The following is a 26,831-nucleotide window of genomic DNA, read 5'->3' as shown; positions in this document are numbered from 1 at the left end:
AAACAAAGTCAGAAACAAAGAGTGGGTAAACCCCACTCCCAGGATTTCATTAATCCTTCCAAATATCAATTCATCAGCGTCTCCACTTCTATCAAGCAGAACTGGGATGTAAACTCAGAACTCAACTATTTGCTGGACAGTACAGGCAAGAGTTTAAAGACCAGAAAATGAAATCTGAACCTTGGCCCCATGACAATCTAGACATACTAGTTTCATAGTCTTTCAACCTCATGGGTTCTTTGTCAGACACAGCTGTTCAGAGCAGAAGACAAAGCAAAAGCAATTAAAAGTTTTACTTGTGCTTATTGAAACATGAAAGGTATAGCTGGTTACCTGGTTTTCATTCCTCCAAGAACAAAGGAGGTTCAAAAGCCTGCAGAGCATCCAAAACAATTAAGGGTTGGTGCAACAAGCAGATAAAGATCTCTACCTAGTGCAGGGCTCTCAGACTTATCCCCTGCTTTCCAAGACAGCAATCTCACACCTATTTAGCACTCATCACAAAAAGACACACCCGCCCAAGGATATTCCAGGGCTGAAACACCATTGCCTCTGGGGTGCAGGTGTGAGAATCCTTGCTAGATTTTGCTACAGTTATTGGCAACAGTAGGAACCTGCTTAACACCTGGGCCTGGGCCTTTGGGGGGGGGGGAGAGAAGGGAAAAAAACTACAAAATCAAACAGGATCAGAAAGCACACAATTGTTGCGTGCTGCTGAAGAACAGTACAATAGCAGTAAAATAATTGCCCCCCACCCAAAGGATGTTCACTGTTGCCTTTATCATTGTGACTGTATGGGTGCAATCCTAACCAACTTTCCAGCACTGACATAGCTGTGCCAGTGGGGCACGTGCTGCATCCTGCAGTTGGGGGGCAGTTATGGAGGCCTCCTCAAGGTAAGGCAATGGGTTTGTTCCTTTACCTTGGAGTTGCATTGCCCTTATGTGGGTGCTGGACAGTGGGTTAGGATTGCAGCCCAAGAGTCACTTTCTCAGGGACCACATCCATTTGCCTCTGAATCCTTTTCATTTGCCTGGTCATAACAAGTTAACTGACTGTCACCTGTTACGTGTATTGCCAGCAGCTTTATTGCAATTGGCAGCTCCTTAAGGTGCTCCCTTATCCAGACAACTCACAGAACAGATGTAGCTAGATCAATCTAAGTGACTTGGTTCTGCTGAGAAGAGGGCAAGTCAGTGAACTGACTGGCTTGGTATACATAAGCTCACAACTTATTGACTATACACCACATTTACATTTGTGACATTTACAAAAACAACAACAAAAACAGGCTCCTACAAGGCATGGGTCACTTGAAATCTCATGACTTCCAAGTCACGCTCGCTCTGATTTCCAAGGACAAGAATGACTAAGCAGCTGCAAAAGAAAGACACTGAATAGTAAACTGAGGTTTGAAGAGATTCCCCTTTTCATTTCCCTTCCATTCTCAGGCAGCCTTCATGAGAGCAGAGGCTCTTTCCTACAATTCAGAGCTACTGTAAATCTTTTAACAAAATTCCTTAGTCAAATGACATGATGGGATATTGAATGCAAGCATGCCATTCTCTTGGCCAGACTGCCTGTCTGCTGAGTCGAGTGTTTCCAGCAATGCTCCTGCTGCAGACATTGCTCTGTGCATTTGTTAAATTATTTAAAATCCATAGCTGTGCACCACTGTGGGAAGCTGCCAGCAGAACTAATGCAGAAGGCTCGTCTTAGTTCTCCCCCTCCTTTTTCTTTTATCCATGTGTTCCCTTGAGCGCTGCGCTTGTAGAAGCCCTCTTCCTTCAGACTAAGAGTTTTTAAAAAAAATAAAAATAAAGAATGCCTGCCCTGTGTGGTTAAAGTTAATGGGGTTTTGCATATGGTATGTAGGGGGGAAATACATGAAATTTCCAGCTGTGGCAACAAAAGATTAAAAATGACTAAGTGGACTGTATTTAAAGCCATCACTGCAACTGGGCAGGCTTCAGAGATGCTAGGGTGGGCATGCTGGCCAACTGACAAGTCAAACTTTATCAACGGGCTGCCTATTATTTGATCCCAGTCATATATTCCATAAAGCTAAGAATGCCACAATGTGGCAGCTTACCTCCTTAACTTAATTACAGTGCAATTAGCAAGGGCTGGACTTAGTTGCCCCTCTTGCTTAAAAGTTGCCAGGGGCAAATTCAGTAGAATCCAGTAAGTTGCAAGTACTGCATTCAGTCACTTACTAAACTACAATCATTTCTTGAACAGGAACAGAAACACAAACAACCTCATGAAAGCCAAGGTGGCAATCAAGGACCACCCATTGCTCCATCTTGTTTGCAGCAGGAACCAAAAAAATAGCCCTTCCAAGCAATCTGGCTGCCTGCTCTGTGCGAGAAACTGGACTTGGGTCTTGAAAAACAGCCCCTGTGAAAATAACTGGTTGAAATGCATGCTATACCATTGCAAGTGAACACTTAATTATGGAGGGTCGGGGAAATATTCTTGCTGTTCTATTAATGAGAATATTTAAATAATTGGCCATACTTCTTGTTTCACAATCACTTTTCCCACAGCAACAAATCACCAACTCAAGACTGCAATCTTATACATGCCTACCTGGGTGTATGACCCACTGAACTCAATAGGACTTCCCGCTAAGTAGACACATACAGGATTGCGCTGTCAGATGCAGTCTACAGAAACTGTTCGTTCGTGCATTCATACAAGACACTGGAGGGGAAACTACGCAGTCACCAACACTGGGCCCTTCCATTTCCTGCCCAAGCCATCAGTGTCACCCCACCAGCAAATGTTATTGGTGGACTGTTGCACTGAAGGGGGTAACTTGCTTATCTGAGTGACTTTATTACCCTGATTTCAAAGTAGTTTGATAGAGACAGCAGCACAACCCAAAATAATATCTGCACTAGTACCACTTGGCTCAACTAATTTGTCTAGGCAAGTGCTTCAATAAGGGCTCCGCAATTTCACTCTTGGAACTGGCATAATTCTAGTTCACTTTCAGAATTGCACTTTATATTAAACTTGGGTAGTAGGACATAAATGACATTGACCACCAGCACTCAATAACCATTGCAAAACCAAAATATGCCTGGTTTAAAATGTGTGTGTAAAATAAATAAATATAAACAATGATAAATAAGATCTCAGCCTCTAACAGCAGTAGAGAATAGTCAGTACTCCACTAAACCATGCAAGCTCTGTGTGTGTCAGGAATTATAGTTGACAAGGCATGGAGGAAAAGAAAGGAGGGATGTGGGACCATCTGCTACACAGGACCAAGGGGTGACGTAAGGTCACACAATTAAACCTGTTTCAGGACACATTTAAACACCACAGACTGTATTTATGTACTTTTTTCCTACACAGTTGAGAGAGAAATAAACATGCAAACACATCACTCTCTTTGCCCACACCAATCCTTCTTTCTCTGTCTCCCTTGTATCCTCTACCCACCCACCCCCATTGTGGAGGGAGATGAACAAAGCCAGCTGCATTTCCAAAAGGCAAAAAAGACTTTCATCTAGAAGAAACTGGGATTGGTGCAGAGGAAGATCTCAAAGTCTTTCATTGCTTTAGTACATTTTATAAAAAAAAATTCTCCAGGTTTGGTAAAACCAGTTCTTCCACATAGCAGATTTCTACAAGGTGCTGTATTCAGCTGTGATAAAGTCCAACCTTTTACTCTAGCAAGAGGTGCTTTCTTAGCCTTCTGAGACTGCAACTTAATTACAGATCTTCTGGACTGAAAAGGACTCCTGGAACAGGGCACACAGTAATTTCCCCCTGCCCAAAGACCAATAATGCCCTAAGGATCCCTCAGAGAGATTTCACTAATATGTTTCTAGAAGAGTGAAAAACGGGATTATTAACTATTTTCCTCTACATATTTCTTTCACTGCCCACACACTTGTAATCTATAGATTGAATTGAACCCTTTCACATGTTACTTGGTTGCAGATATATTCAATAACCCCATTTGTAAATAAAAGGTTCATCTAAAAAATTTTTTTTTTAAAGAACAGCTCACACCACCAAAAAACCCCACAATTCACTTAACAACTTAAGAAAGTTTATTATAACCTAATAGTCACTTGCCTAGTCACCTGACACAAGCAAAAACAGTTTCTGGCAATTAAGCAAGTGTAAAGGACAAAAGAGTCAATTTTTTTAAATGTTCCTTTCTGGTCACCAATAAAATGCAATGTATTCATTCATCCCTATCCCATCTTTCACTAGATAGACCCAAGAAAGCTAACAAGTATTTTATAAATTCAAAAATATAAATAAAAAAGAAAATGCAAGTGCTGAGTGCAGGTCTATGTAGGCAGGCAGGCTAGCCAAAAGACATGTTTGTGGACTAGTAACTTCAGTAAAATCTTTGTAAACCCAGTTAAGAAGCCTGTTGGGAATCCTGAATGATTGACTGCACTTTTCAAGAACAACTGGTACTGTTCTTCCTCTCCCTGATTTATGGAGCACATATTAATCCACTTTGGGCATGCAAACCTATAATATAGATAGCTCTAGCTTCAGCAGTTACAATGGCAACCATTTCAACTGAGTAATTTCAGCAAGGATCAAGCACAGGCCATTTCAACAGAGGTTGGCTGCAAATTATATGAACTAGAGCTGCCAGATGTCCCCTCATTTCCAGAGGCATCTCTTAATTCAATGGGTCTCCCCTTATTCCCTGGTGGTGTAAGCTGTCCTTTGTAACAAAGGCCATCCAATATGTCCTATACATTAGGACTTTACCAAACACACACTACTAGCAATGAGCCTGTGAACACAGTAATAGAGTACCCGTTATAAATGCAATTTTCTTAAAATGCATGCGAGCACATATTTTAAAAAGAGGCAATAGGTGGAAAGTTATGAGTTATTAAAACAAATAAAAACCTTTGAAATTCATTGCTGTGATTAAAGAAAAATCTAGACTACAACAGTAGAAAAGGAAATGGTACATATCTTGCACCAGCCAGGCATTGATAAATAAAACACACAAAATAAGAGATTTAATTGACAATTCCCAAGAGGGGGAAGAGGAGAAAGTAGGGAGAAGTGGCACCAATAAATCCCCTTCCTGCTCTTCTACTCATAAGCGGTTTTAGCCCAAAGCAAAGTAAAACAGATGGGATATAAAGCCTTCCAAAAGAGGGGCTGGGCTGGGCTTGCAGCCCTGTTTTTGTGCCTTTTTTTTAATGAGAAAAACAACTGAGCCTTAACTACAACAAAGCTGTTGGGCACCACTTAAATGAATACTTGAACTTAAATGATCTGAAAAAGGCATCCTGAAATCTATGGGATAGAAGACCTGGAATGACCAACATTCCTAATTCCCACAAGGGAAGGGAGGCAACATCCTGCCATTTCTACCACGCAGAAAAAGCCAGTGGGTGCTTCGCTCATGCTCCAGAGCAGCCAAAAGCAGAAGCTGCTCCATGTACTGCACTGAATGTTGTCGATGGGACTCCATCACTGGTGACACTGTGACACATGGTGTCCAAAGGCAGAGGAAGACTTTTCACTTTGGAAGCTCAGTCTACATGCAGCAGCAACACTAAGGACAAGCCATACGCAAGTCCTACGCAAGGCAAGGTTCATAGGAAGTGGGGGTGAGAAGGAAGACCTCCTCCCATGCAGCTCCAAGAGGCAGCAGTGACAACAGCAACAGCTGCTCAGACAGCAGACTGTAGGCAATGGCAGACATATCATTGCAAAAGTCTGTTATTTAGGCATGGAAACTCAGAGTGATAGTTTTGCTCTTTAAAGGCCTACACAATCTGGGACCAGAATTGGTCCACTGAAAGACTAATTTCTCCCACATGATACCACTCAGGGAGGGCACCAGGATGAGGTCTCTTGTTATCTGGTGTGCTCCCTGGGGCATTTGGTGGGCCGCTGTGAGATACAGGAAGCTGGACTAGATGGGCCTATGGCCTGATCCAGTGGGGCTGTTCTTATGTTCACTCATCAGCTGTTTTAAAGATCCTTTCTTGTTAGGCAGGTAGAAACTGGAGTGACAGTCTTCTTGGTGGTGATCCTAACAACTCCCCTTCAGACATGTTCTCCAGGCATTTTGCTAGCTTTTAGGCATCTCTCATGCTTTTAAATAATGTAAGTCCTTTTAAATGGCCTTTTTGGTGTCTTTATTTGGGCTATTCACCATTGGCTCTCTTGTATTTTCTACAGTTTTCATCTGCTAGTCAGACACTGTTCTGCTTGAGCAGTGAAGGTATGGAAAAGTGGGTGCCTGGATGATGTACTCTACTCCTTCCCGCTTGGTGCTAGAGATGATTTAATGTCCCAAGGACCTCCTTCCATTAAATGGATGGCAACCTTCAGTCTCAAAAGACTATGGTATAAGCCTACAGCACCCGGTATTCTGAGGCGGTCTCCCATCCAAGTACTAACCAGGTCTGACCCTGCTTAGCTTCTAATATCAGATGAGATCGGGCATGTGCAGGGTAACAGTCTTCAAATAAAGGAATAGCAGATATCTGCTGGGGATACCTAATTTGTAATTGTGAACAGACCCCATTACCTTCTTCCAACTGTATCCAGACCAGGCTCAGATGCAAAGCAAAATTAACCATCCAAACCTGCCAGTCTACTGTAGTTTACAAGGAGTTGGCAAACCAGGATCTCAAACCACAGTTTTGAAGTGGGTTTGTCAAACAGTTGCCGCTTGTTGTGATTTGCTATCACATCAGAAAGTGTCTTCCAATTAGAACAGATATAAAATATCCATGTCTAGATTCTACTGGATTGCACAAACTTTTTGCACAGGGCATCTGCACCAAACCAAAGAGTTACCAAGTCAGGTACAGAGTTACTGCAGATATACCAAACATCAGCACTGCAAAACACCAGGACAAGTGAGCAAAAAAGCTGCAATTGTATGGTATAACAGCAGCAATGATAAAGCACAAGCTCTGATACACTAAAGCTCTCCATTAATTCTAAAAAGAAAATTAAAGCAATATTTTAATTAGAGGCAATTAACAGGGGCAATTTACCTCTTCTGCACAGTTTGTAAAAGAGCTTATGAATGAAGAAACAGAAGCATTAAGGTCAAATACACAAACTGATGCTCATGGGATTTAAGAATGTTACACACACAAAAAAAAATCACAGTTTTGATAGTTGAGTGAGGGGGAAAACTTCACAAATTTACAACAAAACTGTCAAGCAATTAAGGCAAGACACTTTGCACATGAACTTAAACTGCTAATTAAAAAACCTTTGCTTAATTGGTTGCATTTGCATATCATTCAACTCAAAAGCATAAATGGTTTGGGTAACACATGCACACACACTCCTCCCTGGATAAAGCAAGGCTACAGGTAAAATAGACAGGAAGTACCACAAACTAAAAAAGGAGCTTCCCAACTGAATGAAGTGTTGGCTCTTGTGTATTCCTATATTTTCTTTAGTGGCATCAACAGCCTCTCTTCTGTTACATGGCAAAGGAACAAAAGGCAATGTGGATGGGTTGCTAATTTGCTGCATACCCACCTGAGCCCACAATTTCACTGTCCCCCTTCTCCTCCAACACCAATTGATCAGATTACCCTCTGGCTAAAGGACATTTTTCAAAAGAATTGACTTTTTATGTTAACAAGTCAATGTTCCAAGACGATGAGCAAAACAAAAACATTGGCACCCACCAATCCAGTTTCTCACTTCTAATGCCACCGGTTATAAGTCTGGTAGACCATATTCTGTGGCTAGAAGGCATTATCTAGGCTTGATCACCCCTCCACCAATAACAACCCATACTCAAAACTTGGGAAAAACACCTGCACGCCTTAGGTGTAAATGAAATAACCTGCCAAGAGTACTTTTGTCCAATACTTCCTTTAGTGGTGCTTTCATGCAGACACCTGGGCAGCACTGGGCAGGCAAGAATGGGATTTTTCAACTCCAGTAGAGACCCCTGGAACCTAATCTGTACGTAAGTAGGAGACTTAGTATAAAATGAACATCCTGTGAAATTCAAGCTAGAAACAGTTTTCACTACAGATACAAATGCTGCAGACATGCATAGGGCTGAGAAAGGCAAGAGCCCATAAATACCCACTGCTGAATACTGGAAACTCAGATTTCCACTCACTGTGATTTCTGAAACATTGGTGCCAACTGCCCTTCTGTTTCACTAGCTTTTCTTACTCTACTTCGCTGAGGACTAGAAACTTGATTTTAACACACACATGAAACTGAAGTAATGCAGGAATTTCACTGGCTATATAAATGGGAAGCAGTTGCACTGCTGGCTGGGGCTGCCATTCTGTCAAAGGAAGTTATGCTACTCCTCCACTACTGCCTGAATGGCATCAGTTCAAATCTTCCCAGCTGGAGCAAAGGAATGGAGAAAGCCACATAAAAGGCAGCAGGGATCGCATTTGAAGACTTGATTCAAACATCGCTCAGATGTCATTCAAGAGCAGAATCATTTTAAGTCCCTGGTATTACGGCATCCTCAATTCAACACTCTCAAGATTGGGGTAAAGCTGCGTGGCTTCTACTCTCCAGGAGAAACAAGCTCCCTGTTTGTTTAATGTTGTGCTCTTTCATCTTCCAACAGGCCTTAACATGCCTTTTTCTCCTATGCTTCCAAGAGCTTTGGTTTTCCAGGGACTAGGCTTGGGATATGGTAGAGCCAAAAACTGATTTGCTCACTGCAGCCTGCCTACAAAGGAGGACATCCTCTTTGCTACTGCATGCCTGTCAGTCAGCTCTCCCTCACTAACTCCTTTCTACCTACTATCAATCCAGCTGGGACATCATTTCCTCCCCCTTGCACAAGAGGTTCATTCAGCAAAAGGGAAATCCCAGGATGCACTGAGACTGAGCAGAGCCTGGAAGGGGGGAGGAGGAGGAGGCAGCAAAGTTTAAGAGTGCATCCAGATGAACAGATTTGGGAGGAGGGGGTGGAGAAGACAGACAGCTGAACTGGTAATTGCAACCTCACTTCTGCAACCTCACAATTTAGGAGAGGAATTGTTTAGTGCCAACTTCCTATAAAAAGTTTTGTTGCAAAATGGGGTGGGGGGGAGAGAATGCAGGAGTTTTTCCAAAGGAGGCCATTCTGGTTTGTAACTGACCGCAAAATATTTAGCAGCAAACTTTCCAAATAGCAACTGCTGCCAAAACAGAAATAGTCCCCTCGAGGGTCTTCCATTATAATTAACAGAGCAAATTTGGCAACTTGTTAAGCTGTGGCAAGATCCTTGCAGGAACCCAATGCAAAGAATTTCACCCCAATGGTGCCTCACTGCAAAACAACTCTTTGGAGAGGTTCTTTCTCTGGCTGGAAAATTTGTTAAATCCCCCAAAGGATTCTGAGAGAGAGAAAGAACGAACACAGCCTTTTATCACTCCATCCTCCTCCTCCCGGAAACCAAATGCTTGTTTTGTGACATCACAATGGTCTCTGTAGCGACTAATTGTGATGTCACAGAAGATTATAATTTCAGGCCAGCAGGCCAAGGAACCAAAGTCTTTTCTGAACAACAGTGGAGGTGTTTTCATGCAAATAGGACAAAGGAATACAGCTGACAACAAATAAAGGGGTTTCTTTCCAAGGTCTGCCACTGACAAGTCATAAGCTTTCCCTGTAGGACCAAGATACATCTCTCTCTCTCTCTCTCACACACACACACACACACACACACAGAATCAAATGTATGAATCTAGCGTCCTCATATACATAGTGCAGCTGGGTGAGAGAGGCCCCCTTATTCCCCAGACGCTTCATGTAGAAACAACGCCTCTCGTTGTGTAAAAAGCTTAAAAAAAAGATTAAGGTTATGTTTGGTTCTATTCATGGATTCTCCGCTACTCAAGCTGGATGCTTGGCTCCCTATTATGCAATACAGTGGTACAACTGGTAGGCCAATTTACTGATCTACATTTCATGTTCTCTCTGGATTCATGTCCAAGGATAAAGAAATACTTAGTTACTTAAGCTCGGGGGGGGGGGAACAGAGGAGAAAACAAAGGGGGTTTCTTGTATAAATATTGAAAAGTTATCACCATTTAAAGTTCTGGAGTTGCCTCATTTACAAAAAAGAATCTGTGGATAACAAAGGTTGCCAATGTGAGAAGATGTGTAACGGACACAAAAAGAAAAGTGCTGGGCAAAATGTAATTGCTTCCTAGAACCTGTGCTCTTAAATTCACAATTTCATACCCATATCTATTTGTGTTGTTGGTATCCTTCAGTCTCGGAAGACTATGGTATCGCGCTCCAAATGGCGATTCTGGAACAGAGTGTCCTCTCCATTGTGCGAAGCCTGGGTAAGGTAGATATGAAGGATAGACTGTTACCCATGCAGCAAATCCCCCCTCTCCACATCGCTGAAATGGTCCAATGGAAAGGCAGAAGCCAATACGGTTGGTTCCAGCGGCGTCGCAGGAGTTGCCAGAATGTAACTGTGTTCAGCCATGAACTGCCTCAGGGACTCCGGCTCCGGATTTTGCCTCGATGTTGACTCCTGAAGCCTCTTCCCATAACTGGATGTAGCCACAAGGCAGTGGAGGTTTGGGATCAGAGTTTTCCTTCTCTCAGATGAGCTGCCTTCCCAGGCTAACGAGTCCCATCTACCCGGTCTAACTATATAAGTTAAGATGGGTCCCATCTACCCATATCTAACTATACACAATACTGTGTATGGACCTTACATAGTCACCAACCACTGATTATACTAGTAAAAAAATTCTGATGGGGAGGAATGAACATTCATAGTAATGTAAATACCACAGATGCAAAACCTCGTTATCAATATTTACATGCAGTTCTAAATTCTCTCATTTCTTGGCTGTCAGACATTTGTCACCACGCCTTTTATCCGCCTAAACAAAAATGCTTAGCAAAAGCTTGAACTTCAAACTAAATTTACCCCCAAAGCAGAGCACAATAATGTCATGAGGACCAACTTAAAGGTCACACACCAGTCAGCAAGCTTTCCCCAGAACTCTTTTTCAGGTTGGAGGTTAAGCAGAAAAAGCAGGGAGGGGAAAGGTTCAAATACGGGCATGATGGAAATGCCTCCAAGGTCTGCAGGTTTTAACAGATTTATGCAATTTAATTTGAGTAGCCCCTACTAGGTGAGAGACAGAGGACTGCTGCAGGAGGGGGCAGACCTATTCAGGAAACAACTCCTTCCTGCCCAGGGCAGGAACCGGGTTGGGTCCTTCCCACAACTCAACTGAGGTTGCGTTAGGGTGTCAGGCTGAGGGCCTTCTCAGAAATCGCTTTAAGGGAGGCGTGAAAGCTGAAACTTCACATTACAGGGGTCAACCGCATTTCTACAAGTTATCTTGGTAAAAAGAACTAGTTTAGGAAGTGATGGCTGAGACAGAGTCAGATAAAGAGAGTAGGCTTCAAAAAGACTAAAAAGATTTTGAAACTGAAAAACATTTAAAAACAAGAAAATGCAAATCTGGATATACCTTATTAAGCATTCTGCCGCAATGTGCCAAAGAAATTTCAAAATTGCAAAATAAATCTATGGTAGCAGCGTAACACCTCCAACACTAAAAGTCTTATAGGCTCCTATTTGTTCGGCCTATTTATTAAGAGTTTATCCTCATTTACTTAAGGTCATAAACTAGATGTAGAGAATGCTATCAAGTTTATTTTCTTTGTTTAAATACGCAAAGCTGAAATATCTAAATTTGAAGAAAATGGACTGAGGAAATGATGCATTTAGGTAACAAAAACGCAGATATAAAATGGGCAGAGATGGTTTTTTTCAAGAGTATTTAATGCTGAACAAAGGAGTAATCACTGATAGACCAAACAGTATTTTCAGATAGATTTCATATCATTGAGTGGATATTTTAGGTCTGAAGGGATTAACAGCCAATTTAGATGGCAAACCTCCTAAAGTTGAGAGTGATTTTTAAATGGATGGTGCTGTAGCTCACAGCCCAATCTTAAGCTGTGTTGGCACAGTGGGGCCACATGGGCTACACTGAATCCAATGTAGTTCAGGAGGAGGCTAGAGGTCTCTGGAGGTAAGAGCATTCACCCCAAGTAATGTACCAGCTGACCCAATAGGGCAGTTTGAACTATTTAGCTGGTACAATCCCAGGAAAGCCCAATGTAATGCCAGGCGGGCTTAGAGGGAGGTTAAATACATGGGGGCCTGCTTCACCAACCCCCTCCCCGCCCAGTCTGCCCTCCCCTCATCCAAAAATGTCCCCTCCCCACCTCCAAAACACCTCCCACCCTTCTCTGACTCTAGAACTCCCTTCCCAAAAAGGCTCATTTTGGCACCATCCTTGCTGACCTTTCTGTCTGACCACTAAATGTTTCTATTTTGGAAAACTTTTACTCATTAGATAATGTTTTTACCGCTTGATACTCTTTTAAACAATTACATTCCTGTGACTTTTTACTAGTGATACCTTCTGAGTGTTTTTAAAGTGCTGTACATCATCCACAATGGAAAGGCAGGATATAAATATCAAAAGTAATAAATCTAACGGCAGAAGTGGCATTGCTCTTCAAAGAAGGAAGATTAAACAGAATGGACTATTAAGAGAATGTGAGGTACCAGAAGCAAATAGACATGGAACTGAAAAACAAAACAAAAAAATGCTGTTAAAGATAGGTATATAATTAAAGATATTTATAACGATATTTTAAATGTAAATAACCTGCCACTTGCACAGGTTAACAAAATCTAATTAAAAATTCTTTCAAATATAGTTCTGCACTTGCATACTTTTAACAAGTGGGGGAATTTATGCAAGAATGTGAGCCAGTTTTCCTAACAATTTCAGTAGCAGAGAGAAAGAAAGAAAGCCTGAAGATCAATATCAGGTTGTTGTCTGACACCTCCCTGGGCAGAGCCCGACATTAATAAACCACACAGAAAAATTAATGAGGTGTGCTAGATTTGAGACAATAGCCACCTCTGGGGTTAAGATGGGACTCTTCAGGCTTCCAGACTGGGTAACCTGTAATTGAAGCTGGAAGGGTTACTCTCCTGAACCCGACAGCATACTGGAGCCTCTGTTATACTTAACCCAGACTTCCTAACACTCGATATCCTGTCTGCTATTTCAATGCCCTTACTCAACTGTTTCAGACAGACATTACACAAACTGGCTGGCAAAAAGGGGATGGGAAACCAAGAAGCAATCCAGTCTGAGACCTTTCTATTTTTTTAAAAACATGATACCAAGTAGAGGTTGGAGACCAAAAGGCAAGAAAAAAGCGTGCACAGATGTCTCCTTCAACCAGGCTTACCCACTTATGGGGTGCCACTGAAATCAAAGGCAAATAGTGCTACCCACTCTCCTTGTTTTCTTCCATTCTTGTGGTAGCACTTATTATTGCTTATTGATAACTGATGTCTCTTTTCATATTGATTTCCCTCTAAAGTCACATTGCACGTAAAATACAACATGCAAAATTTCTGACTTTGAGATTTTGCTGCTCCTTAACCCAGGACAGAGCCAGTGTTTGTGTTGGGGGGGGGGAGCATGAACACTACCTTAATAGAAATGCCAGGGCAAGGAAGGGAAGTGGACAGGCCTCCACAGGTCACCTCCTTGGAGCTCCCAATGAAGCAATCTCCCTCCTCAGTGACCTGGCTCCTTATGAATCCAGCTGCTGGGTTGGGGAGCCCTGCACTTTCTGGCCACATGGCCCACCTAAGGTCTTATGAGACCTCACACCAGCCAGAGCATCAGCCGGGTGTGAACTCGCCGCCGTCACCCTGCCCAGTGGGCACTCCCCTGGCAACCAACTAAGTTCCCCCTCCCTGGCACCCTTCCCTGCTGGTGCAATAGTTGAGGGGGCACATACCTATGGCCCACCTGGATCCACCCCTGCCTTAACTACAGTATAGAAATGGCAGCTGATGGTTTTCTTAAGCCACTTGGAAAACAATCAGCCAGCACTTCAGGCCTGTGGGATCTGTTTTGTTTTACTAGAACCCCAAAAGTCCACCAACTGGAAGCAGGTGCAAGCTAATTGCTGGAAGTGAAGTCAGATGCAAAATGGTGGCTGAGGAAGCAGAGCCAATGACCTACTGCACAGCCTGGGTGTCACACACTGGGATGATCTACACACAAAATATAAAGTTGGTCAGCAGGGGTGCACAAACACCTGGACAAAAGCAACCAATGAATACTCCTTTTGTACAGGTTGATTGATTGAGACCTTTATTGGCATAAAGTTGTACAGGTGAGGAACACTGAAGCTGAGCAAGAGGCAACTGACACAAGATCAATCATTTATATCTTGTCCTCCTATGCTAGCGCTCAAAGCAACATACCTATATGGAGTTCCCAGGTGATCTCCCATCCAGGCAAGGCCAGACCTGCTTAGCTTCAACCAGGCTGCTGTCTCCTCTGCAGATTAGACCCTGGAACCCTAACAGGCTCCCAGACTGTTAGGTGCTGATCAATCAGCGTCTAAGGCAAACTCCATAGACTTTGGTCAGCTTATTTTCTCATACATCAGCCACTACCCAACAAGCCTTTTCACACCAGACCCAAATGCATATACTATTATAGGCCCCATGACCTCCTGTATCCCCTGAAGAAATTATAGAGCTAGTCTCTCAAAGTAGAACAAGGGAAAGCTCCTGGGCCAGATTTGGTATTGCCAGAGATCCTGAAAGTGGACCCCGAATGGTGGGCCCCTATTCTATCCTCATTATTTACAGTGGTGGACCAAACAGGTATAATACCAGCTGAATGGACAAATGAAACTATAGTGCCTATTTACAAAAAAGGCGACCATCATGATCCCTCCAATTTTAGACCTATAAGCCTTTTTATCAGTGGGGGGAAAACTTGATGCAAAACATCTTTTAAACAAGCTGCTATCCTGGATGGAAGATCTGGGCCTTCCAGGGTGGGATCAGATAGGATTTCGAAAAGGATTTTCACCAATTGATCACTGTGCTGTTTTAGCTCATTTGATTGACAAGTACACAAGGCTAAAAAATCAAAAATTATATGTTGCTTTTCTGGATCTTAAAGGAGCCTTTGACTCTGTTAATAGATTGCTGTTATGGGATAAACTAGTTAATATAGACCCTAGACTTCTAACTCTTAATCAGAAACTTTATACAGGCACCACCTGCCAAATTAAATTTACATCTTCGGGGAAATTGACCCCCAAAATTCAAGTCGAAAGGGGAGTGAAACAGGGGTGCATTTTAGCTCCCACATTTTTAAATCTTTTTCTATACGATTTTACCCCCTTTCTGCATAAGATGGACATATTCCTAAACTAGGTTCAATGCATATTCCAGCATTGCTCTATGCGGATGATGCAGTGCTAGTTTCCTGTACACCTAATGGACTTAAGTGACTTTTAAATAGAACTTCTGACTATCTGAAATGTAACAAACTCAAATTGAACTCTTAGAAAACCAAAGTTATGGTCTTTTCAAAATCATGAGGCCCAGGCACTTGGTCTATTGGAGGGGAGAAACTAGAACAGGTCAAAAGCTTTAAATATCTTGGAATTCACTTCCACTACAATCTTTGCTGGGGTACTCATCAAAAATTGGTTACAAACTTGGCCCGTGTCACTTTGCAGAGCACCAATCGATTCTTTTTTAGTCAGGGCAATCGTTATATACCAGCTGCTCTCAAGGTATTTAATGCCAAGGTATCGACACAGCTCCTGTACGGGTGCCCTACATGGATTAGCGCTATAAATCACACCCTTGAGAGTATCCAAGCTAAATTTTTGAGGGTTATCTTGGGTTTACCCAAATCTGTACCATACTCTGCGCTCTTCGTATCAAGAGCATGGCTTTAACCATACGCTACTGGCTCCAGTTACATTATAATGTGAAACCAGGCGGTCTCCTACCCAGAATGTTATCCGAGTCTGGTTCTTCTAAATGGTATAGCCAAATTAAATCGAAAATTAAATCGATTAGTTTTTCATTGGATTTTTTAAGTTTCTATCCATTCCCTGGAGTTTATCATAGGGTAAAGCAAAGAATGCAAGACATTGAGGCACAAACCCTCTTTGAACTTGCTTCTAGAATTTGCTCCCCTCTTAATTTCTCTATCCCACTTAAGTATGGGCAAATGGCTCCTTATCTGAGTATTTTGATCAACCCTTCTGAACGTCGTGCAATCTCCTTGGCAAGATTCAATGTGTTTCCATCCAAGGTCACAGAAGGCAGATATAGGCAAATAAAGAACACCTCTGCCCTTGTAATTTGGGAATTGTTGAATCAATCATACACATTCTTTTTTATTTTCCTCGGCACACTAGATCCCGCCACACTTACATGACTCAACTTTTCGGCAAAATGAATGGGCTTTCGGATGAGGCAAAACTGAAGCGTCTCCTAAATGACTGCTCACCAGATGTGCTAGAGGGAGTTGCTAAATTTTTACTTTTAGCGATTTCTAAGCCTTCTTAATGTAATTTGTCAAAAATATTAATATTTTATGTTGAACTGTAAATGCATTATTAGTAATTTAGTATCTTAACTCCGTTTTTGATAAACGGGATTAGGATTGATTATGTTTGCTTTTATGATTTCTTTATCTATGCCTAATAAAGGTTTATTCATTCATTCATTCATACTATTATAGCTCATTCCATTCTCAGGGAAAGGGCAGACGGGAGAGGTTTTCTGGTCTTATCTATATTCACAACAACATAGTAGAGTAGGTCACCATTCTTTAGATACAAAGCAACAGACTCATGTCAGGCCAATAGTTTTTCAGGTCAAATGCACATCCCAGATCTTTCAGAGTTCTCACTTCAGAGGATGCATCATTACCATTAACCTGGGGAACCATTAATCTGTGACGTCCCCCTTATTCTATTTTGCTGTGGAATTACTCACATAGCTACATGCAAACACCCAGAACTGGTGCCCTAATTTAATCATGGGAGAAACAAGGAATCAAGGAAGTTGAATGCAATGACTTGGATCAGGAGTTACATTATCAGAAGACCATCTTAGGACACTTCAAAGATGCTTTCTGCTAATGTCAATGCTAAAAATTAAAAAAAAGAAAAAAGAAGTTTATAACGCAAATGTCTCCTGAATAAGACCTAAAGACCACCGTCTGTGCTTCAGGCAGGTGCTCACATCACTGAGTATTTAAATCAGGCAGGACTTGAAGTGATACCGCCCAAATACAAGTTTACTACCCCAATAAGAAATGAGATGGGCCTTGAAACTTTGCATGCAGCCTACTATTATATTCCAAGAATGTAGACACTCAACTTAGATAAATACGTATTTATTTATTGGATATATACAGTATGTCCCTTTCCAGACAGACAGGCTATATAAACATATAAAACTACCTTAAAAGAGTCAGAATATTGGTCTGTTTGGTGTTATCCACGCTGACTGGCAGTAGCACTTCAGGATTTCAGACATGGGTCTTTTCTAGTCCTATTTGGAGGGCTAGAATGCAAAGCAAGTGTTCTGTCAGTGAGCTACAGTCCCTCCCCTCACTGCAGCTTACAATGACGCACAGACTAGGTTACCTTATTATATATAAATCAGGGTTTTTTAATCCTCTCTCCTGTTGAGTATTTATCATTAAACTTATTGGCAAGAAGAAAGAAAATACAACATTCCTCTATAAAGCAATCAGATATTTTCTCTTTGGCTTTTTTCCTTCAAGAAAAAAATAGTTTAAAGAACCAACAGCAGCATTGTATCACTGCTTGTTCCATTACTTTTCAGACTCCTTGAAAACTGAAAGCCATTGTGTGAGCCCAAGTGCCCAAGAAACCAACCAGAAAGCAAAGATTACCTGCACAAAGCTGGCAATGTTTTAAAATACTGATTTTAAACTATGGGGAGGGAGAGAAAAGGGACTCTCAAAATCAAGAACAATAAAGTGCACACTAGTCTTACTAGGCAAAATGAGGTCCCCATTCCTTTAAACAAATGTTACATATTAAAAGCACATTCACTAATTTAAAGCCACATTGATTTGTGTTCCAAAGTCTTCACTGCTAAAATAAATTAGCTGTATTGATTGATGGGGGAGGTTCTAGAACCACAGCAGATTAAAGCCATGACTAAAACTTGTTTCTCAACAACTCTGAGGAATTCCAAGACTTCAAAAGACTCACCACAAAGGAATAAAAGAACACCTCATATGGACATATGAAGCTGCTTTCTACTGAGTCAGACCCCTGAACCATCCAAGTCAGCATAGTGAACACTGACTGACAGCGTCTCTGTAGGATTTTAGACAAGGTCTTTCCCAGCCTTCTCAGAGATGCTGCCAGGGATTGAATCTGAGACCTTTTGCATGCAAAGCAGGTATTCTCCCACTGACCTATGGACCTGCTAATTGAATAAAATGATGTGAAAATAACATGTAATTAAGGCAATGGCATTCCACAGCCTAAGTTGCAACCAGTCTACAGCCAACAGCTTTCCACTGAAAAGCTCAAACACCACCACCAAAATGTACCAAGATGTCAGCTGAAAGCCTGAAACACAAAGCCAAAGCTTTTGCAGCGTAGCTTAACTTGCTTGTCTGATCTTGTGTGTCTGATCTAAAAATCAGCCAGGTCTTGACACAGCATATACACAAGTTTAAACATGCTGCACAAAAATGTGAGTCCGCTTTGTCTGTAACACAAATAGCGAACCAAAGTTTGCAGCAGGAGGTGTGTGCTCCTGGAGGACGCAAGGAGGCCTCTTAGCTGTCACCTTTACCATAGATTTCCAGGTGGTTAGACTGCAACCACTACAAAATGCAAAAAGCCACAACATCACTCCAAAGGTTGCATTACCTCAGCATGAACAGGTTTCTGTTCTTTTGATCTTGCTGCTATACCTTTCACAGGCTTGGGATGGATTATTATTATGAAATAAAAATGAGAAGTTTGATTGTGCAGTTTGCATGCAGCTATCCTCAGAAGACCTCAGAAGACCAGGTCCTAGGGAATTTCGGTGTGAATGAGACAGGGACAGCCAATCACTCTGCCTGCCCCTTCTCCTCAGTCTGAGAGCCACTTCAGACATGACTCTTCTCTGAAAATGCAAACAAAAAAACAAGTGCACCAGCGTTCACTACAGTGTGAGATTATTATATTTACATGCCTTAGAAAGCCACAACTGGTGACAGGTTTGCAAGAATAGCACATGACACCAGGAATGTCTTTGCCTCCAACTCTCTTATCGGAAAAACATAGGCAGAAAGCAGCCACGATTTTAGGTGAATTTGCTAAATATTCATAGCATGTGAAAGACTAAAAAAGGCAAAGAGAAGGTTCAGTGGAGCATGGACAGTGTTCCTATTGATGACCCATATGGAGTGCCTGGATGCAGTCCACACAGTCTACTGATCCACAAGAACCTGGAAGGCCCTTTCTGAGCACTCAGCAGCTCTGTCATCACAGCAACATGACATGCAGGAAAGTAGACATGCAGACAGGCTGTGATGGGATCAGCATGAGCCAGAGGGGCGGAGAACAAAGGGCAAAGGGGGAAGGACAAGGGAAACTGAGGACAAAGGCCAGTACTGCACTCCTCACAAAAGGAGGCCAGCTGTGCCACTCTGCTAGCTGCAAGGAGGTTCACAGGACCTGACCCATCCCCAAACTCAGAAGAAATACAGAATGCTTTGTTTTCACATGTAATTCAATTAGGAGTGAAAAACTGTCAAATCCTTATTATATGTCTAGCAATTCCTATATCTGTTTGGGAGAGCTGGCATCAACAAGTGCCAGGAGGGGTGCTCAAACAACAACAAACAAGAGTGCAAAAGATGAAGGGGCTACAAGGATTTGAAGAAATCCATGCAGGAATGATTTAACACAGGGAAAGCAAACAAGTAAAATGCTAGAAGAAACTCGGGAGGTGGGAAGTCCCAAAAGGAGAGTCTGACCTTTTCCCTCTCCAGCAGCAACTATAAGCATGGAAGAGTTCCAGATTGAAACAGAGCACATGCTGAGGAGCACATACCCACATATGAACGTAAGAACTGCCATGGGGCAAGCAAACCAAAATATCTATTCAGTCCAATATTTTGGTTTGAACGTCTGCCATTCACTATCAAATGCTGGGAAGCTTACAAGGACTGTGACCAGTCCTTCTGTGTTGGTGACTTCCAGCAACTAGCATGCAGAGGGTAGATTTAAGTGTATGACAGACTAACAAAATACAACTAAGTTTTACATTACATGTCAGAGTGAGAAATCTACCTCAAATGCAACTCACATGGACTCAGTACAGAAAAAGCCTTCTCATATATTCAAATAGACTTTTTATCACTATCCACTTGAGTAAAATATCACAATTTGACCTGCGACAGCTGAATGTCACCCAAACGTTTGGGACACATCACAGAGCCTCACTACCCTACTATGCACAGGGAAAAAGCCCACAGCTGTGCATGTACTTTGCATACACACACGGCCAGAGATGAAACCCAGACAGAGTTAAGTGCAGGCAGCCAGACACAGGATTTTCCCTCAAGGAGACCTCAAAATTTATTCCAATGTTATTTGCCTCTGGCCACAGTCTAGCAACCCTAGAGCCAGTTTGTTCTCTGCACAGTTATCTGCTGCAGCACACAACAACCCGAACATATGATATCCCGTTGGCAATGTCTGATGGAAAAAGGATGCGAGCCAACAAAACAGAAAGAAGGAAGCAGCTTTTGGCTTGGTGTTCCAGGTAGGTGAGCCGATGACAAGGTGTTCTCAAGAGTGCAATGCAAGTGGGTATAAGAACTTGCATTGCACTCTTGAGAACACCTTGTCATCGGCTCACCTACCTGGAACACCAAGCAAGTTATTGCGAGGCAGGAATAAGGTCATATAATTCTGTATCTCTGGAACCAGGTGAATCTTTTGCCTCGGTTTTTATGCAGAGCTGAACCAATTTCTGAGGCTTTGTCTGGGTATAAGAAGCCTCAGAAATTGGTTCAGCTCTGCATAGAAACCGAGGCAAAAGATTCACCCGGTTCCAGAGATACAGGTAATTATATGACCTTATTCCTGCCTCACAATAACTATGAAACCAAAGTTGCCTCTTTAAAGCAATGTTTTGTGGTTGAGAGAGATCTGTTCCACAGAACAAGCACTCTCCACTAGCTCCCTGAAAGAGAGACACTACCCATGTCCAACCATGTTTTTCAACTCCTTAACTACGTTGCTCTCAAGTGCACATACTTTTAAGGGGCCAGCAGAAAAAGCACCCTAGAGTTTTAATTTTGGTCTCAAAGAGTCACACTAACCAACACCAAATATATGGAAGCAGATGGATTTTTGATAAGGGAAGCCTAGACATACAGAAACGAAATGAAAAACACAAAAAAAAACCCCTAAAAATCAATCTGCTCATCCATAAACAGTTACAGTGCTTGCTGCTGAATTTTTCCACAAATCCAGATCAGTTCCACCAAGCAGAGTGCAATCCAAATGATAACTGAAAACTTCAACAATGCAGTCCTTGATGGAGGGGAGTTGCAGTGGTGGCTAGTTATCAATATCTCTGATTTGTGTGACACTGTACTACATAAATGTTCTACCAGAACAGTCAAGAATTTGGATGCAGAAAGATTCACTGTTTGTGCTGCTCTACACTTCCAGAAGAGATATCCAAATTGCATATCCCATTTTCATACCTCCTCTTCTTTACACTCATTTAAATCACCCCCAAATTGCTACTTTTACCGCATGATTAACTGAAGATAGATTGAAATTAGATGTGAACACATCCACCATCAACTACTGAGAGATTATGTGGGTCTTCAGACCCTGGTATGGGAACAATAGGTCATGCTGATGCTGGGGAAGGTGAGGAGGGAAAGGGAAAATAGCAGCTCAGATAGGACTGGGAAGCAATGCCAACTGAAGAGGGCTCCCCAAAGCTTGCTGTTTTGTAGCATTCATTCAGTAAGCACACTTCATAAAAGCAGCACACCTCTTCCTCCTCCCCTTCCATATACTTTTATATGTCTATACATTTACGTGTATGTGCGTGCGTGTGTTGTACATGCAAATTTCCCCCCCCCCCAAAATGAATGTGTAGAATTTTTAAGAGAAAACAGAGCATGACCTAAACAGGAGTAAATGGTTCAGGAGAGGGGCCCTCCTTTGCATGCAGAAGGTCTCAGGTTCCATCTCTGCAGCTAGGGCTGGGAAGACCCCTATATCTGAAATCCTGGGAGAGGAGCTTCCAGTTTGTGTCAATAATACTGAGCTACAGGAACCAGCAGTCTAACCTGGAAGAAGGCAGTTTCCTATGCAATTCTCCTTGAAGATCCTGTAAATTCCCAGGGTTTAAAAAACCTACCACAGAATTATGTGCAGTTAAGGAGTTAACTAGACTTTTCCAGTTTGCACCATATTGCATTTTTCTGGAGAAGGGGGAAGAAAGTGCATTGCTCATTCTACAGATAATTACACCCACCAGTTAGTAAAGACATCTCAGTGTCTAACCATGGACAAGATCCTCCAGAAGTTCCCAGCATCTCTACCCCATTGACCAAAACTGGTGCCAAGGCATGATCTCCCTCCTATCTCACACAACCACCAATGCTGAGGATTCTGGGAACTGAATGCCAGGGCAGATTAAATAAAGAATATCTTGTACAACTGTACTTTCTAGCTATCTGTCTGGGCAGACTCCACAATTGCCTGGCATAGTTTTAAAGAATGCTGTTGCAGCCTGCCCAGGACACATTGATTTCCTGACTGTATATATAACCCATACACAAAAAAAAAAAACAAAAAAACCAGGAGTGTGGGAGGGAGGGTTTTAGAGGCAGACAGTACTGGGCACCAAAAATACACTATCTAGTCTGCACACACATGCCAGACACCAATAGTATTTACAAGTACACTATACTAGATTATTACAATCTGGGATCTGGTTTGTTTGTTTACCCTTCCAACGCAATCTTTAAATATCTGTCCAGGAACTTTTGAGATGATTTTGTGACTCTCCTTCCAGTATTTATGCCATTTTAAGAGAGTTTAGCATTTCTGCCAACACTTCTTTACATGAAATCCAGCCCACCCCTTTTGGGGGGGGGGGGGTCAACAATTAATTTTCTCATCCATCTTTTCTTGCCCTAAATTTGATACATCTTATATCACCACCGAGATCAACTTTGTGTAATGAGATATATATGAGACAATGAAATGCAAGAGCAGAATATTTCATAATAACCTTCCTCCCTTCTCCACTTTTTTTAAATGAATGAAAATACGTACATGCATAGATCTGTGTGCATATTTAGATCACACATAACACACAAGAGAAGAGGAACAGTCCAAAAACAAGAAAGGCAACTCAAACTTGTAACAAGAAAAGTGGATATTAGAAGAGGTGGCAGGTCAATAAAAACAGACTGGTCAATAGGGCACCATTTACTGATCCAAACTTGTTCTGCGCAGACAAGCTCCAGACCTTCTTACATCTGCAGCAGTAAAAATACCCCTAAAGTCGACAGACTACAAAGGCTTCTTCCAAAAAGTGGGAGTAGTTGCACAGAGTCTGCTGCCAATGAAAAGACCAACAGTCCAATCCTTTGCATGTTTACCGAGAAGTAAATCCCACTGTGTTCAAGTGGGGCTTACCACTTTTACTGAATGGGGTTCACTCCTGAGTCAACAGGCTTAGGGGTCAGGCTGCACCTAGTTTTATTACAGAATGGGCTCTGGCATGGGACAAGTCTATATCCTAGTGGGGGGGAGAGAAGAGGAAGCAAGTTTTCCAGTTGCTCACATATCAGGCTCCTTCCAAAAGAAGAGTTTTGTACAACTCTTACAATCCTATGGGCTCTTACTTGGGAGCAAACCCCAACAGACTCTGTATAAATCAGTATAACTATTCGGTGAGACTTGCCTACAAAGACCACCCATGCGAATCACATTCCAAGGGCACTTACTCCATAGTAAGCATTACTCTGTCTTCTGAACATGCACAAGATCCAGCTACACAGTTTCACCAATCAACCTGAGATTATTGAGGTTGCAACCTCCACACTTACTTGAGAGTAAGAGCTGCTGAACCCAAACAGGACTTGCTTTCTGGAGCAAAGAGACACAGTGTGAACAGTGCGGTTCCGAAAACACTCACTCTCCTGGGTTGCTGGGCAAAGATCTGCACTCTGGGAGATGCATCCTCCGGAGCCAGAGAGAGGGTTGCTGAGGTTTGCCTCTCTTGGCAAACAGAGCCCAATCCTATGCATATCTACTCAGACATCAAACCCATTATAGTCAATGAGCTTACTCCCAGGTAAGTGTGGCTAGGATTGCAGCCTCAGGATGCTGATGTTGGGAAACACACTTTCCAGCTGCACTTTTCTGACAGTACCCAGGTTCCCTGGCCCAGTGGCATAGCTGGGGGGCAAAGCACTAAGTTTGGCATGGAGCCTCACTGTGGCATGCAAGGCCCCCCCCTTCAGAGCATGAGCAGCCCTGGTGCCTAGCGGCATAGCTGGAGGGGGGCAAAACACTAAGTTTGGCAGGGAGCCTCACCATGGTGTGCAAGGGTCCCCTCCTCTTCGGAGCTATTCCAAGAGGGGGGAGCAAAATGGAGAGGGGCAAAGCACTAGGAGCCCAATCCTATGCAAGTCTGCTCAGAAGTAAGTCCCATTATAGTCAATGGATCTTACTCCCAGGTAAGAGTGGACAGGATTGGGCTGTAAGTTTTGCCTGGAGCCTCACAGAGGCAGGCAAGGCGTCCCTCCCCTTCGGAGCCATTCCAGGCGGGGGGGGGGAGAGCAAAACGGAGGCGTTTTGCTCCCCCCGCCTGGAATGGCTCCGAAGGGGAGGGACGCCTTGCCCGCCTCCGTGAGGCTGCCTGCCAAACTTAGTGCTCTGCCCCCCTCCGGCTACGCCACTGCCTTGCCCCGGCCCCCTCGCGACGGGGCACCCGCCCTCCCCGGCTCACCCTGGGCGCCTTCCTCTTGTAGCGGTGCCCGTAGTCGAACTTCTCCTTCATCTCGTCCAGGCAGCGCCCGAGGCGCGCCTTCTCCTCCTTGCCCGTGTAATCCTGCCCGAGGAGGATGTAGGCTCGCCAGTTGGCCGAGTCGAAGCCCCAGTGGCAAGTCCTGTTCTCCAGGGCCTTGTGCGAGTGGATGACGAACTTGTGCGGGGGGTACATGAGCCGGCAGTCCAGGCACTGGATGCAGGCGGCGCCGGGGCTGCTGTACAGCTCGGGCACCAGCAGCCCCTTGCACTTGCCGAAGCACTCGTGGTACACCCTGAAGCTCTTCTCGGTCAGCTCCAGCTCCAGGGCGGCGGCGGCGGCGGCGGAGGGCGGCAGCTCCTTCTTGCAGCGCCCCGGCGGGAAGGCGCCCCCGTAGAGCAGCGCGTTGCAGAGCCGCTCGGCGTCCGTCTTGGTGATGAGCCCGCAGGAGGGCGCCGAGAAGGGCAGGATGCCCATGACTTTGAGGATCTCCAGCTGGTCGGCGGTGCAGCGCGAGCAGTAGATGTGCAGCTCGTCGCACACCGCGTTGATCTGCTGCAGCGAGAAGTCCCGCAGCACCGAGTTCAGGATCTGCGGCAGGCACAGGCGCTTCTCGCCGCCCACCACGAAGCAGGAGATGGTCTCGCCCTCCAGCACCGTCTCGCAGCGCTCCGTCGAGCGGTCCGAGGGCATGAAGAAGGGCCCCGGGATGACGGCCGGCGGCTGGATGGGCGGCAGGTGCAGCACGGGCTCCGCCGACGGCTCCTTGCCCTCCCGCTTGTACATCTCCTGCGCCCAGCGCGCCGAGAACGCCGCCGGGCCGCCCAGCGAGCTCATGGAGCTCAGGTGGAACTGCTCCAGGGTCTTCTGCAGGCCGGGGTGAGGCTGGAAGCCGCTGCGGCTGACCGTCTCCATCGTTCGCGCCCCCCCGCGTCCTCTCCCCCGGCGAGAAAAGCCTCCGGGCGCTCTCCGGGCCCCGCAACGAGGCCGCGCGCTAGAGGGGGCGGGCGGCCCCAGCGAGGGCCGGCGCGCCCCGGCGGGAAGACATGGCCAAGACCCCGAGCCCCCGGGCGTGCTGCTGCTGCTGCTGCTGCTGCTGCTGGCGCCGCGCCCCCGCGAGCGAGCCCGGGCCGGCCCCTGCCCGGGGCAGCCGCCTCCGCGCAGCAGAACTCGCGAAACAAAGTTGCCGGCGCCTTCAGAGCAGGAGCAGCGGCTGCCCTCCCATCCCCGCGCGGCAGCCCGCCTGGAACAACGCGGAGGCTCCTCTCTCCCCGCCCTCAGCACCGGGGGCGCGGCGCGGCCCGCGCAGGGAGCTCCCTTCTGTCCATGTCCGGCGGGGGAAGGGCTTAGAAGAACCAGAGGGGGAAAGAGGCTGGCTGGCCAGGGAGGGAGGGAGGAAGAGCAGCCCAGGCCGTCCCCGGCGCCTCTCCTGCTCGCGCGCCGCAAACTCTTCCCTCCTGCTTTCAGCTGCTTCGGCGTGGGAACTGCAGCCGCGCAAGGCGCATCCTCCCCGCTCCACGCTCCGGCTCCGACTGAGGCTGTTTCCAGGCTGGCTGGCTGAGCCGCGCTCCTCCCTCCCTCCCTCTGTTTGTTGGTGTCTGCCTCAGCTCTTGAATCCCAGCCAAGAATGTGACCAACTCCCCAGGCTGGGCTCTTCCAGGAACGGCGCCGCCTCCCCCCGCTCTCCTCTCCTCCTCCTCCTCCTCTTCCTCCTCCTCCCAGCCACTCTGCAAAAGGCAAGCGAGACGCGCACGCGGGAGGGAGCGAAACCGAAAAGCAAGCCAGCTTTGAACTGCAGGGGCTGCCAGGGAGGGAGAGTGCTGGGCTCAGCCACCTCCTGGCTGCGAGGAAGGCTCTCTTCCTCCCCCCTCCCCCAGATTGCTTCTGCAGCTGGTGAATTCTCTCTCTATAATTTAACAC

General features: G+C 44.6%; 1 protein-coding gene across 2 annotated transcripts in view; it reads right to left on the bottom strand.

Moving 5' to 3' along the window:
- Positions 1-26,447, bottom strand: part of SKI (SKI proto-oncogene) — a 161,047-nt gene extending 134,600 nt beyond the window's left edge. For both annotated transcript variants that reach the window (XM_066637296.1, XM_066637297.1), the window contains exon 1: positions 24,894-26,447. In XM_066637296.1, coding sequence (XP_066493393.1) covers positions 24,894-25,826 — 933 coding nt within the window. In that variant the 5' untranslated portion in view covers positions 25,827-26,447. The remainder of the gene's footprint in view (positions 1-24,893) is intronic.
- Positions 26,448-26,831: the final 384 nt, after the last annotated feature.

Source organism: Tiliqua scincoides, chromosome 9, assembly GCF_035046505.1.
Source record: "Tiliqua scincoides isolate rTilSci1 chromosome 9, rTilSci1.hap2, whole genome shotgun sequence".
Lineage (NCBI taxonomy): Eukaryota > Metazoa > Chordata > Lepidosauria > Squamata > Scincidae > Tiliqua > Tiliqua scincoides.
Note: the sequence above shows the minus strand (reverse complement) of the source record. Positions and strands in the feature narration are given on the sequence as shown.